Source organism: Tachypleus tridentatus, chromosome 12 (genome assembly GCF_004210375.1).
Source record: "Tachypleus tridentatus isolate NWPU-2018 chromosome 12, ASM421037v1, whole genome shotgun sequence".
Lineage (NCBI taxonomy): Eukaryota > Metazoa > Arthropoda > Merostomata > Xiphosura > Limulidae > Tachypleus > Tachypleus tridentatus.
Window position 1 is genome coordinate 131772770 of NC_134836.1, and position 15305 is coordinate 131788074.

Consider the following 15305-nt stretch of genomic DNA (forward strand, 5'->3'; position numbering starts at 1 on the left):
GTTATTTTCCAAACAAACCATAATTTGTATGGCCTTCAGTTTTGTTTGGTTACAGAGCTATCAGTTGAAAATTAGATACTATTTACCACACCCACCAGTTGCATCATTTCTCTCAGGATTCAGTAGTTGTCTCAGAAGTTTAATTCTGTATCATTATAACCAATAGAAAGCCAAGGATTTTCACCTATAATTTCACATATTATATGACATTGTGTACAGAACAGAGAACTGACAATTGTTCTTTCAGTGGAAGCTTCATTCCCATGACAAAGATAAAAGACTCACATGGATGTATTTGTAATGGCTTTTGTTGCATACTAAAAAACAGAAACATTATCATAATTAGAGGAAATTACCTGCTTCCTACATGTTATTATTTTACTTTTTTGGAGCATTATTTAATTAAATAATTATTTGGTGCACTACTACCATTCCATTAGCATAAAAAAATTATTTAGGGCACTACTGCCATTAGTACACAAAGTTAGGATTAAGCTTCATCAATGGTTGACTGAAAAAAAACAAAAAACAACGTGTACATATTTTATTTCTTGTTTTTCATGTTTATCTATTATTATATAATTAACTAAAATGAAATAGGGATTTCTTATGGCTAGTTAATGTCAGATTATGTAAAATAAATAAAATAATAAGAATGTTTCATGAAGCCTACACATGAGCAACTTGGGGATAAGATAATTTGATATAGTAACATGAGCTATGTGTTCCACCAGTGACAACTTATTAAGGCAGTAGTTGTAGTTTGACATGGTTCAGAGGGCAATAAAATGTAATTATAAATAGATGTATACTGTTATAAGCTTAAAACTATTTTAGATAATTAGATGAAAATAAAATCCTCAAATGTATTTGGGAGGTTTAAGAGATTACAGAAATGAATTTGGGGATGTAGAAAAGATTTTTTATTGTAACGCAAAAATCACTTTTCATATAGACAATTCAAAACTAGTACACAGGATATTCACAAATAAGTGATTTTTGTTTTGTTTAGTTTATTTAAAATACTTCTGGAAAATATGACTTTTTTATGTGAAAGTCATTTATTGTTTACTGAAATACTGGCAAATATTTTGAAGATATACATACTATAGTTTCATGTTATCATCAACATGTACTTAATGTAGCTGTATGATACAACATTGTCTTCATTAATTACCAAAACTAATTTTACATGATGTTTTTTAATCAGGTAAGTTACATAAAGTTTAGGAAATCTTTGCTTAAAAGTTGGCATTGAATAATAACTGTCCACTATATTATTCTTTTGAAAACCTTAGCCTGAAACTGTTAATCTACATTGCTTGGCCTAACAAATACTTACGTTTCTACATATGGTTTCCACCATAGTTTTTCTGCTCTATATCAGGTGCTTTTAATCCAACAAACTAAAATGTAAAAACAGTGCTCTTGTACTCTTAGTTGAAGCTGTTATAAAAACTATAAGCTGAAAACTCACAAAACATTTTGGTAAAAATTTAGTGGCTTTTATTAAATAACTTTGTGAATGTGGGGTATATTTAAATCAAGTTTAACATCTGTCTGCAGACTGCAAATGTATGTCAGTGTACCAAATTTTAAAAAAATCTAATAAAGCTAATTATGGTTTTCGATAAAATAATTTATTTTATTTTAGAAGAAAAGGAAAATATATTATCATTAATTTCTTAATGAATTCTCATGGAATTGGATATGTTAAGCTCAGGTACAGTAAAGTACATCCACTGAAAATATGTTATAGTTTGGTTTACCAATCTACAGGAGTTGGTAAATAGTTAATCCATCACTCCTGTCTATGACACACAGTGTTTCATCCATATTGCTTTGGACACCTGACACACTGTTTCTTGTCTTAAGTTTGAAGCATAAGGTATATTAGTTTTATATATTCATGTTTTAAATTGATTGTCCAAAGACTATCATGATAACATTATCTGTGATTAACCTTTTACATGTTATTTGATTTCAGAACATATTTGTCAATGAGAAAACAGAACAGGCTGCTGACCTTTTAGAAGGTGATATTATTTCAAAGTTCAGTGACAGTAATGATGATGATTTGAATAGTTCAAATTGTTATAATAATATGAACGTCAAAACAAAAACTGAATTTCAAGAAGAAATTGTATCTGTGTTAGACAGTACACCTGGTAAGTACAAATATCTAAATCTCCAAGTGCATTGATATTTCGTAAACAAATGGTTAAGTTATTGGTAATTTTCAAAAGTTATTAAACCAAGTGAAACATGATTAATTTGAAGTGTATAGATTTAAATGTAATATCTTTTGTTCATTCTAACTGAATATTCTTTGTGTGACAGGTTTTGAAGTGATAAAATGCCAACAAAACATTTAATTTGAATAAGGAGTAAAGTAATTCTCTAAAATAAAAAAAAAAAGAAACTACAATTGACCAGTCTCTATCGTCATGGTTCTTCATGTATAAAGTCTCTGACTGATGGTTAAAACCCATATTATAGATTAGTTTCAATGTATACAGAATGTATATTTCTATCAATTATTTACATAAATGTGACTTGGGAATACTGCTGTCCTTGAAGATTCTGAGATTTGAATTATGTGAAAGATGGTAATCAAATAGCTTTGCATCAAAGGGATTATAGCTCAACTTCATAAAAAAGAAATGTAATATGTTGATAAGTATTTTAGTGTTGCCTACACCTGAGCATCTATTAATATTAATTTACAAATTGTGTATAGAACTTTTGAACGACATGTGTAAAGTATTAATATTAATGTGTTTAAGTAGACAAATCGTTATTAGAAGATTTGATAGTAATCAGTTGGTACATGTCAGAAAATATTTCTAAAAGTTAATATTTAAAGATGCTAGTTAAAAATGCATTGACTGTTGTGACTCTGTTTATCATATTTCTACAGGTGAACTTACTTTATCTACTAAAAACCTCTTGACAATGGATTATTACCTACAGTTTGTTTCTAATTCTATTCTGATTCAGGTATAAAGGTTTCTCTACAGTGTGAATGAATGCAAACTGTATCATAATCAGTTTTTTAGCTTTAATATTTTCAGATTGGTATCAATCATATGAGAACATTAAATATATATCTAGAAGTTCATCAAACATCCCAACTCTCATCAACCATCCTTTAAATCTATTTCAGATATGAAGAACTGCTGTGAAAGTTATCATGGTATTAAACAAGAAAATTACATTACAAAAGTTATGAACTTCCCAAAACCAAACAATGATTTATGTGAGGAAACAACTTTAAAAGGAAATCACTTAAACAAATTTAATATACCTCAATGTTATAGCAAAACATTCAGTTGCTTTATCAGTAAAACAGAAGTTGTAACATTGCATAACCTGACACAAAACGAGAAGATAGAATCTCATGAGAAACAATGCCATTGTGCATTTTATGGAAAACATTTTGAGAGAAGCGGTACCTTACAACAGTATGGTAGAAATCATGCTGGGAAGAAACTTTACAGTTGTGCAGTTTGTAGAAAACAATTTGGATCAAGCAGTAACTTAAAATCACATCAGAGAATACACACTGGGGAGAAACCATACAGTTGTATAGTTTGTGCTAAACAATTTAGAACAAAAGGTGAATTGAAAGAACATGAAATAATACATACAGGAGAAAAACCACACAATTGTACAGTTTGTGGAAAACAATTTAGAAGAAATAGAGATTTAAAAGAACATCACAGAATACACACTGGTGAGAAACCTTACAGTTGTTCATTATGTGAAAAGCAATTTAGAACAAATAGTGACTTAAGAGTGCATCAGAGATCACATACTGGGAGAAACCATACAGCTGTACAGTTTGTGAAAAAATTTTGTAACAAGGAGTTATTTAAAAATACATCAAAGAATGCACACAGGGGAAAAACCATACAGTTGTTTAGTGTGTGGAAAACACTTTAGTACAAAGAGTATCTTAAAATCACATCAAGTGATACACATGGATGAAAAACCTTACAGTTGTATAGTTTGTGGAAAACAATTTAGAATTAACTGTGAACTAAAAAGTCATCTAAGAACACACACTGGTGAGAAACCTTACCATTGTACAGTGTGTGGTAAACATTTTTCAGGAAGTACTATCTTAAAAAATCATCAAAGAATACATACTGGAGAGAAACCTTATAGTTGTGCAGTATGTGAAAAAATTTTATATCAAAGGACTCATTGAGAAATCATCTGAGGACACACACTGGGAGAAACCTTATAGTTGTACAGTTTGTAAAAACAATATGGATCAAACTCTGCCTTGAGAAATCATCAAAAAAAACATACTGGGAGAAACCTTACAACTGTGTAATTTGTGAAAAGCATTTTGTAAGAAATTCAGATTTAAAAGTACATCAAAGAACCCACACTGGTGAGAAACCTTACAGTTGTGGAATTTGTGATAGACAATTTGCTAGAACCTCAGAATTAAAAAGACATCATAGAACACACACTGAGAGAAACCATGCAGTTGTGAAATTTGTGGAAAACAGTTTGTATCAAATGGTGATTTGAAAAGTCATTTAAGAATGCACACTGGGGAAAAACCTTACAATTGTACAGTATGTGGAAAACACTTTGGTTCAAAGAGTCAAGTAGAAAATCATCAAATAATACATACTGGAGAGAAACCATACAGTTGTGAATTTTGTGGAAAACAGTTTGCTAGAACATCAGAATTAAAAAGACATCACAGAACACACACAGGAGAGAAACCATACAGTTGTGAACTTTGTGGAAAACTATTTATATCAAATAGTGAATTAAAGAGTCATATAAGAACACATACTGGGGAGAAACCTTACATATGTGCAATTTGTGATAAACAGTTTGGAAGAAATTCACATTTAAAAAAGCATCAAAGCTTACACGCTGATGAGAAACCATACAGTTGTGCTGTGTGTGGAAAACACTTTAGTAGAAATAATTATTTAAAATCACATCAAAAAACGCATGTGGAAATAATTTTGTATTAAGTAATTACTAGAAGAAATATTAAAGAATACATTCTCTTTTAAAACTGTACAGTTGTTCAGTTTAGTGAAAAATACTTTAGAAGAAACATTAAATTAAAAAAAAATTAAAGAATACACCCTGGGAACAAATGTTACATTTTTGTAGCCTACATATCTCAGCAGTTAAGCAGGAAGGCTTACAGTACTACAAATTGGGTTTTGATAACTGTTGTTGACACAGCATACACAAAGCCTAATTTGTAACTTTATAATATATAATTTAACGTAACACTAAATGACAAAAGAAAGATTCTTTTATCCATTTGCTATGCCCACTACAGGTAATTTAACCCTGCAATCCAATTGATAGTTTTAATTGTTACTTTTCACCAGGTTGCTTCATGTACTTATCAGGAACTAAATTCATGATAAAAAATAAAGTAGGTAGAACCCTCAAGAAGTTCTTACTAATAACTTATCCTTTCATCACCTACTTGAGGTGTATTCTAATCAAGAACAAAACTCAACATTTTAAATATGGTAGATAGAACCATGCACAAACGTTTAACTATTAATAGATTGTACCTTTCATCTACTTTACATAATATACTCAAATGTAGGCTGAAAAAGATGGTAGATAGAACAGTGTAGGTGGTATTACTTATTAATAAATTCTACATTTCTCATCTACTTCACCTAACAAGTTTATTGTTTTAAAATGTTTAATCAGCACATGGAGATAACAGTTTCATCAAGGGAAAGCTCAGTTTCTACTGCATTATGGTAAAATCAAGTGAAGTGATTTTACAGGGTTCCTATCACTTTCAGCTCACTATCTTTAAGTCCTGAAAACATATGTGTATGATATTTATTTGACCACATAATACTACAAGATAAATATTAATGAAAATCACATCACTGATATTTCACTTATTTAGTATGTTGAATTTTTCTTTAATTTTTCTACAAAGTTAGTAAAATTTCAAAAGTCATAAAAACCAAGAAGAAAATGTGTTAAACACAAGTACATGCAGTGAAATACTGTACTCAAATTTTCCAAAATTTTATCACTCAAATGTTTCACAGTTTTAGCAGGTAAATCATTTTGCTTCCTGTACCATTGTCAGCTTTTCCAGTAAATTTTTCTCCATTCAATTGAAGAAATTTTGTTGCTACATAAAAGAGTTTTTCTGTTCTTCTCAACTGTAATAATTCACCTGCTTCATGTGTTATCCAGTAACAAATTTGAAAGTCGTTTGGATTCTCTAGTTTTCTCTAGAATTTTATTTAACATTAATGCAAAGTTGTGTGCTTGTTTCTATGAAATCAGCTTTTCCTGTATGTATGGTGCCACTCTAAACCTTGTCAAATACCTTTTTCTGATTCTTCCACGTTTGCATGCTTTGAAGTGAACGTGGATAAGAACAGTGACTTAGCATTTTGATTAGATTTATATGAGCTATGCCAAGTAACAGTTTCCAGAATACAAGGAATTTCTGTTTTCAGTATCTTCATACATGTAAAAGCCTCGCATACATTGGCATTCTCTAGATACATAGGCCTAGATCTAGTCTGCACATCTCCAGGCACATGTATTCCTGAACTGGCCCCAGTACTTGTTTTCGTATGCCTTGATCTGACTGTACTATTTGGCATGTAATTTGTAATTACATTTGAATGCATACATTGGAAAGTCATGAAGAGGTATGACAACCTTAAACTTGTAAACATTCTTGACAATATGTTGAAATTGTCTCCAATGGCACCTGCAAAAAATCTGACAACAAGATGTAGTGTCATCTCAATACAGGTTTGCAGATAAGAAACTTCTTTCATGAAAAATTAGATCATCTTTGCAATCTTTCAGTGATGAAATTCCATAGTATTGCCAGCTGCATTCACTGTAGCACTACAATATATACACTTCTAAAAATACATTTGATGTAGTCTTGAAACACAATATTCCATTTGTTGTCAAGATTTGCTGCAGACTCCCAACTTTGGAAGGAAAATTGCATGGCAATAAATCTCATTCATGTTTGAAACCTGGTTATTTTGATGGCCCCTCCATTACCTCGATCCATTGTTGCTATAAGTAATCTATTGTTAATCTGGCATTATTATGCACAAATGTGAAATTGTCTCATATAGCACCTGCAAAAAGTCAACAAAAATTATGTAATTGTGACTTTTCAAGTAAATCTCCATCTAGACTACAGCAGAAACTTACCATAACAATCAAATTGTATAGTACTGCAAGCTGCATTTACTCTTGCACTAAAATATATAGACTTTTCTGTCACAAGTGAGAAGATAAAAACTTAGTGTCTATAAAAGAGTACAGATCTCAAATGATAAAGCTGTCAGTTTTGATGTAATCACAACTTGCAGCACAATGCTGCATGTAAGAAAACTGGGCCTTGAGTGCATCTTCTGGCTCTTAATCAACATTCATGTGGTCTGTATGAACAGTTTAGTTAGATACTTGGGTGCAGATTGCTCAATGAAGGTAAGTTTGTAGACTTCAAGCAGCACTTTCACACATCTATAGTGCAATGCTCACCTGACAGAAGTCCTGTACTTGGCTTTTAGCACATGTATAGCCCTGGACTTGTCTCCTGGTGTATTATTCAATGTACTTATAATGTCTCTAAAATCTTGTTGCTACACTGGGGGCCACATTAAATACTGTAGCAACAGAGCTATGTGTAGCTGAATCTTGCAGCATATGCACAGCTGGTCTAATCTCAGTCTCAGCTGAGTAGTGCCTTACACAGTCTGTTAACATTAGAGCTCTGAAAAAAAACAAAAATAGATTCAAATGAGCAACTTCATCATTCACTGTGAATTCTTCCACAGAAGTTAAAGAAGCCCATTTACAAAATTTATGTATGGATTTATCTGTAATGTGTGAACTACTCACCACTGAAAGATGAGCAGTATTCATTATCACACACCGTTTGTGTACTTCAGTTAGTGTTAGTACTACTTGCATTATTTTCACAAAGACTGATTTGTTTTTGATGCTTACTTGTCTTCTTGCTCTCTTAATTTTGTTAAGCTATATAATAACCATAAATTACAAACCTTTGTTTTAAATTTATAACATACTTGGGTTAAAGATGCATGATATTTTTCTCCACTTACCCACATTCAAATATTTATATGTAAATTCAATAAGTAGGAATAATATTTACATAATTACTGACTTACTGATAACTGTGACACATTTTCCACAGCTGTTTGTAATATGGACATTATTTATTTAGATCATGCAGAGAGTCATTTAAGCTGTTATCCTAGTGAAGTGTGGATCAAAACTTCAACCTTAAAGTTATATCTTTATGGAGTTTATGGTTATTCCTAGCTATGAAATCTGAGGGTGATGCAAAACTGGAACTAAATTCAGAATTTTTTTTTCTCGTATCATTAATTCTAAAAGTTCTGTACATTTTACTTGTATTAAAAATACCTTTCCAATCAACAAAATATTTTCTGCAAGAAATAAAAGCTTCATAATTGAAAGAAATTAAAATGCTTAAAATTTTCTTTTGAGCTTCAGAAAATACGTTTAAATTTATAAAATATATTGTGATAAACTGTAATTTTTGGTTGGTAAGAGTTAGTTTACATAATTAACTTTGGATGGAAATTACTATTCAGTTATGTAAAGACTTATTTCAGAACTTTGATAAAAGTGAATTTTAATTTATAATGTGTGTTAAAAAATGTTTAAGGTTAACAAATTTATGAAAGTGAATATTTGACTTATGTCAAGTTAATTTTGTAACTGGAAGTTTTGTGATGTAAGTTATGGGCAAAACTCTACTAATTCTAGTAATGATAAAATTGCTTCTCCCAGAAAAGAGACCTAAATTACAGCTGTAGAAATGTGAAGTAATTGGAGAGTTGTATACTAAAATATCATACTACTGCAGTAAATGTTTCAAGATTATTCAGATTATGTTGTTATTCTGATTTCAATAATTGTGCATATAATAAGGAATAGTGATCAGGTTTTAAAACCTTGTAACTTCAGGAACTCTTGTATCAGTGTAACTGTAATTGCAAGTTACAAATATTTCCAATTATAAAATATGGGTGAAGTGAATGAGGTAGAGTACAGCATTTGTCTCTTTTTCTTTTTCTGTCTTCATAATTGATTTTATTAAATTAAAATATTTTTCAAGTTTATTTTTCCATAATATCAAGCCATTTAAGGCTATTTGTTTTGTCTGTTGAGAGGAACTAAACTCCTGATTTTAGCATTGTCCCACTGGGGAACCAGTGAAAAGATCTTAAAAGTGATTTAGGCTTTCCTTTTATGTGACATTACATGATAATCAATAAATTATTAGGTAATAATATCTTAATGATTTGATGAGTATGTTTCTTCCAATAATATATGAAGATGACTGTTTTTTATCTTCCACAAAACTGAAATGCTGTGTTGTTAAAAACATTTGTGACACTGCTTGTCTAATGAAATTCCTTTTCACAACCCCTTGGTGTGGATTCCTGTACATGGTGAGGGACCTCCCAGGGAAGGTTCTATTTTTTCAGTTTACCTCCTCTGGGATCTAAACATCCACCCACGTGTTTGTCATACATGGTGACCCATGAAGGGGAGGAGAGGATCCTGGTGGTAGAGGCGTCCAACCCTAACACACCACTTTTGCCTTGAATTCCTGTAGACAAGCAGTCATGGGGTGGTCCTGTTGGCATAATTGGTTGGTCCACTTTGGCTAGGGTCAACGAAGTACCATTGTTGGATGTTCTCAGCAGGTGTTTAGGACATTGTATCTGATGCTGGTGTTTGGGTATAGTGCTCACAAAACCCTGGCATTGCTGCATATGGCATTGTAGTGCATCCCGTCATAGGGTTTTATGGTGGGTGAGGTTAGTGTGCACTGAAATATTCCTTTTTTATTATGGATCTTCCAGATAAAAACTTAAATAAAATAGTGAAAAAACAGTCCACAGGTAAACAACCATGTCTTGAAGATTCTGAGCAGTAGTCTTTAACATCTGTAACACCTGTTGTACCTCATTTTCTTACACTACATTTTCTTTCTGACAAACCTGTAGGGCAGATGTCTCCCTTTTTAATTCAGAAGAGACTAGAGGGACTTGCTGGCTCTCCCAAGTTGGTAAAGAAGCTCTGCTCTGGTGACATATTGGTTGAAACATCCACATCTCAACACAATGAACTCCTCTTGCATTCAATTGAAAATATACCTTTTCTGGTAACACCCCATGCTACTTTGAATTCATCATGAGGAGTTATTGTTGGGAAGGATTTGAAGAACATCCCCGAGAAAAAGATTCTCGCTGGTTTCTCCACCCAAGGAGTTTCTGCAGTGAGGTGTATCTCCACTTGCAGAACTCGAATTATGGTGCTGACCAATGTCTTCATTCTGACATTTACATCACTGTCTTTACCTGCCACCATCAAGGCAGAGTATCTTAATTGCTGGGTACAGCCATACATTCTTAACCCTCTCAGATGTTTCCAGTGTCAGAGGTTCAGTTACTTGAAAACGTCATGTTGTGGTTCCTTGACGTGTGCTTGTTGTGGTGACAAGGACTACGATACCTATGAGTGTGAAACAGACCCTCATTGCATCAATTGCAATGGCTCTCACCCATCCTACTTTTGTTCTTGCCCTAAATGGTTGGAAGAAAAAGAAGTGCAGCATTTGAAAACGATTCAAAACATTACATACCCTGAGGATCAAAAGTTGCTGTTCACCACTTCATCTTGGACATATGCTGCTGCACTTCATTCCACTACTACAGTGGGAGTGCAGACAGATCTCTCTGTGCCTCCAAAAGAATCGATTTCAAACCAAATGAAAAGTCTTTGACCTCCATGGTTAAAAAAAGTTGATAAATCAACTTCAACACCCATCTCTGTTCCTTACTACATTCCAGCAAATCCCAAGATCCACTTTGGTTCTGGGTATGGGCATTTCCTCGGGTACATCGTCTTCTCCCACTCCAAGATGCAAAACGATCATTCATTCACATCCTCAGTCACTGGAATCCTCTTACAACAGCAAAACTTGCCCAATCGACCCAAGACAGGATCCATGGAGGTCGATAGACCTTCCTCGAATAAAGATACTAAAGAAAAAAGACGTGGTCATAAACAGAAAGGTTCTTCACCCAGTTCGCCTACACATAAATAAAAATGGCCACCTTATACAATGGAACTGTCGATGTTTACGTTCTAATGTGGATAACCTCAAAACTGATTGCTTCCTACCATCCTGTATGTCTTTCCTTACAGGAAACATTTCTGAAACCTGCTGATACATTTTACCTTTCGGTAGTTTTCTTTGTACAGAAATGACAGGCTATGTGATAGATGAGTGCATGGAGGAGTGGCACTGTTAGTTAATCAGCATGTACCCACCTTGTCTTTTCCACTCGACACACCATTGGAGGCCGTATCCATCCGTGTTTCCTTGGATCATACCATCACTATTTGTTCTCTCTACCTGTTGCCTGGAGAGACCTATGATCAATCACACCTTGATCTCATTTAACAGTTGATGTCTCCCGTTTTAATCCTGGGGGACTTTAATGGGCATCATCTCCTCTGGGGAAGTGCTGGTATTAATAGGAATGGTTGCTTTATAGAGTGTATGCTCTCTGACCACAACCTTTCTCTTTTCAACAGCAGTTATTATACTTATTTTCATGCATCTAGTCAGTCCTTTACTGCTATTGAAATCTCAGTTTGATCCCCTTCACTATTTTCCCATTTTTCATGGAGAGTTGACAATAATCCACGAGACAATGATAATTTTCTAATAATTTTGAGAGAGACTGGTCGTGGTCGATGTTTCCCCACCCGTGTGCTCCAGTGGAAGCTGGATCAAGCAAACTGGCTCTCTTTTACTGCTCTTGCAGAACATGATCCTGCCATCAGTAGGCGATTGTGTGGCAGCAGTAACTGACTGTATTAGCTGCTAAATGTATTTCTAAAACCTCGACGCGTTTTCCACGATATTCCCATCCGTGGTGGGATCCTGCCTACCACATGGCATGGAAGGCTCCAAAATGGACCTGGGATACTTTTCGTAGGTATCCCACACTTCACATCGCATTGCTTTCCAGCAGGCCTGTGCACATGCTCGGTAGGTAAGACGTCAAAGCCAGAAGGAATCTTGAATTAAGTTCACAACCAGCATATCTTCTACCACCAGTTCCAAAGCCATATGGGATAAGATTCAAAAGGGCAATATAATTCTGTACCCTCTCGATCTTGATCTCTGATGGCCAGGAAGTAGCTGATATCCAGAGCATCACTGATACTCTTGATGAAAGCTTTTGCCGGGTATCTAGCACTTCTGCTTCTTCCTCCACCTTTTTAGTCATCAAGACTTGGGCAGAGTGATCACCTTTTCTCTTTCGAGATGATTATTTCTGTGATTGTTATTTTCCCTTTACACTGGTGGCATTCAAACTGGCGCTTCATCCGTCTGGCAGTATGTTGGTCAGACCTTAAGATGCACTATATGAAATGCTGCGCCATCTATCTCCTGCTTCTCTTGCTTTTCTTCTGATTGTTTTTAATTGTTTAAGCTGGCAGAAGAATGTTTTACCTGATGCCTGGTGCCAGGCGATTGCCCTACCTTTCTCTAAGCCTGGGAAGAATCCCAAGATTTCTTCAAACTACTGTCCAATTGCTTTGATAAGCTGTCTCTTTAAGACTTTAGAGAGGATGGTTAATGCTGGTTTATTTAGTTTCTCGAATCAAACAACCTCTTCTCGCCCATCCAGTGTGGGTTCCAATGACATTTCTCCACCATGGACCACCTGATTCGAAACGTCAATAAGAGAAGCCTTTCTGAAACTACAACATCTTATATCAATATTCTTTGACATTGAGAAGGCTTATGATACAACATAAAGGTATGGAATTTTGCGAGACCTTCATATATATGGGTTTACGTGGCCATTTGCCCATTTTTATTAATTTTTTTAATGGACATGCTATTCCAAGTTCATGTGGGTTCGACTCTTTCCCGTTCTTTTTCACAGGAACTTGGAGTCCCTCAGGGCTGTGTTCTGAGTGTCACACGTTTCAGTATAAAGATTAATGCCATCACTGAACAACTCCCTCTTACTGTTGCAAATGGGCTCCATGTCAACGACTTTCAAATCTCATGTCAGTTGTCGAATATGAGGTATACTGAGTGGCAGCTACAGACTGCCCTTAATCGTTTACTGAAGTGGACCACAGCAAACGGCTTTAACTTTTTTCACTATAAAACCGTTTGCATGTACTTTTACCACAAATGGAGTATTCACCATCATCCTGAACTCTGTATCAGTGAAATTATGCTGCCTGTATTCCCTGAGACCATAAGCTGACCTTTATACCACACATCAAACAGCTACGGGTCAAATGTACAAGATTACTGAACATCGACCACGTCCTCTCTTCTACAACTTGGGGAGTGGATCGATGTGCTGTGCTAAAGATTTATCATGCACTTATTCAATCGAAACTAGACTATGGATCACTGGTCTATAGATCCACCAGGACCTCGACCTTAAAGATGCTGGACCCCTTTCATAATCAGGGACTTTGGCTCTGCACCGGGGTTTTCCACACTTCCCCAGAGCTTACATACAGAGTCTCATGAACCTTCTTTGCACCTCTGTCATTCGCAACTGTCTTTACTCTATTCTTTGAAACTTCGTTCTTTTACCAAAGCACCCCACCTGGGGTTGTATTTTCCTTTCTCCGTGGGCCATACTTTTTTCAGAACAGACGATCTGCCATTGCTCCTTTTGGCCTTCATATCGAAGCACAGTTGGAGTCTGTCCTTGGATAATGTTGTATCCACTGGTCAGCTCATCCCACCATTGCTTATTACAGTCCCAAAATGTGACCTATCTTTAAGTCATCTGAGAAAAGCAGACACTCCTGATTGGAAATACGGTCTGTTATTTGCTGAATAGTAAAAAAAAAACCAACAACAGAGATCATACCGAACCATGGATATGATATAAGTGCGTTGATCAGATACTGTATTTTGTCTTGACAATTGTTTCTAGTAGATGGGCATGACAAGCTGTCTTACATTTTGTCTGTCATCTCAAACTTAAGGACAGCTAATGCAGATAGTCCTTAGTTAGCTTTTTGCAAAATTCAACAAACATATACTAATATGATCAATTACTTCATAAGCTCAATTAATAATCCCTTGTTAGTGTAATTCTCTGAGCATATTATCCAGCATTGAATGATCTAACTTTATTGAATAATAGCTTGTAATTAGTAATGATATTTCTTTGCCTTGTCGTTTTTCTAGTTCTTAACTGGGTTGCCCTATTTAACTAAGAATTAATTCTTCCATTTCTAGTGCACCAGAATATTACTTTGGTATAAATATGATAAAACAAAATATAATAATATGAAACTTAACTGGAATGAAGTGGTTTTGTCAATGCAGATTATTAAATTACTGATAGTAGTTATTTTAACGTAGTGTTTGTTTGTTTTGAATTTCGCGCAAAGCTCCACGTGGGATATCTGCGCTTTAACGTAGTGTATCCACCTGCTTATTGTCTTATGTTTTAACGAACATTAAACGATTTAAATGTTATGATAAAATCATTTATTAAAAAAATGTTTTTATAATAAAATGATTATTGTTTCAATAATCGTCAACTTTATTTCACAGTCATCCATAGGTTTAGAAATATTTTGTCTGATAGCTATTATTAAATATATTTTACCTATGAACTTATCACTGGTTAATTTTCATATTTTTGTATTATGGCCTTTATAATATAGGTTTGTATAAGCATGATTTGCAAATGTAATATTTGAATTTTTCTTTCTTTGTTTTTGAATTTCGCGCAAAGCTACACGAGGGCTATCTGCGCTAGCCGTCCCTAATTTAGCAGTGTAAGACTAGAGGGAAGGCAGCTGGTCATCACCACCCACCGCTAACTCTTGGGCTACTCTTTTATCAACGAGTAGTGGGATTGACTGTAACATTATTACGCCCCCACGGCTGAAAGGGGGTGACCGGGATTCGAACCCGCGACCCTCAGATTACGAGTCGAATGCCTTAACCCACCTGGCCATGCTGGGCCAAAATGAATAAATTAACGTAGTCGTGATTATTGAAAAATATGTCTGTTACAGAAATATTTCTTTGTAATTAATGAACAATTGATATTTTTTGTCAAAATTCTTTATTTCATAATTCTGCAACTAGGCACAAATGTTATCAAATAATGGTTTAAAGCAGGACAGTTAAAAATGGATTATTTGTGATTTAAGTAAATAAT

At 34.2% G+C, this 15305-nt stretch overlaps 1 protein-coding gene and 1 pseudogene across 1 annotated transcript in view; both read left to right on the forward strand.

Moving 5' to 3' along the window:
• Window positions 1–3822, forward strand: part of LOC143235796 (uncharacterized) — a gene marked incomplete at its 3' end in the record, with an annotated part of 35409 nt that extends 31587 nt beyond the window's left edge. The window contains exons 8-9 of the mRNA XM_076473995.1: window positions 1988–2168; window positions 3167–3822. Coding sequence (XP_076330110.1) covers window positions 1988–2168; window positions 3167–3822 — 837 coding nt within the window. The remainder of the gene's footprint in view (window positions 1–1987; window positions 2169–3166) is intronic.
• Window positions 3823–3830: 8 nt separating this feature from the next.
• Window positions 3831–5053, forward strand: LOC143235797 (uncharacterized; annotated as a pseudogene).
• The last annotated feature ends 10252 nt before the right edge of the window (window positions 5054–15305 follow it).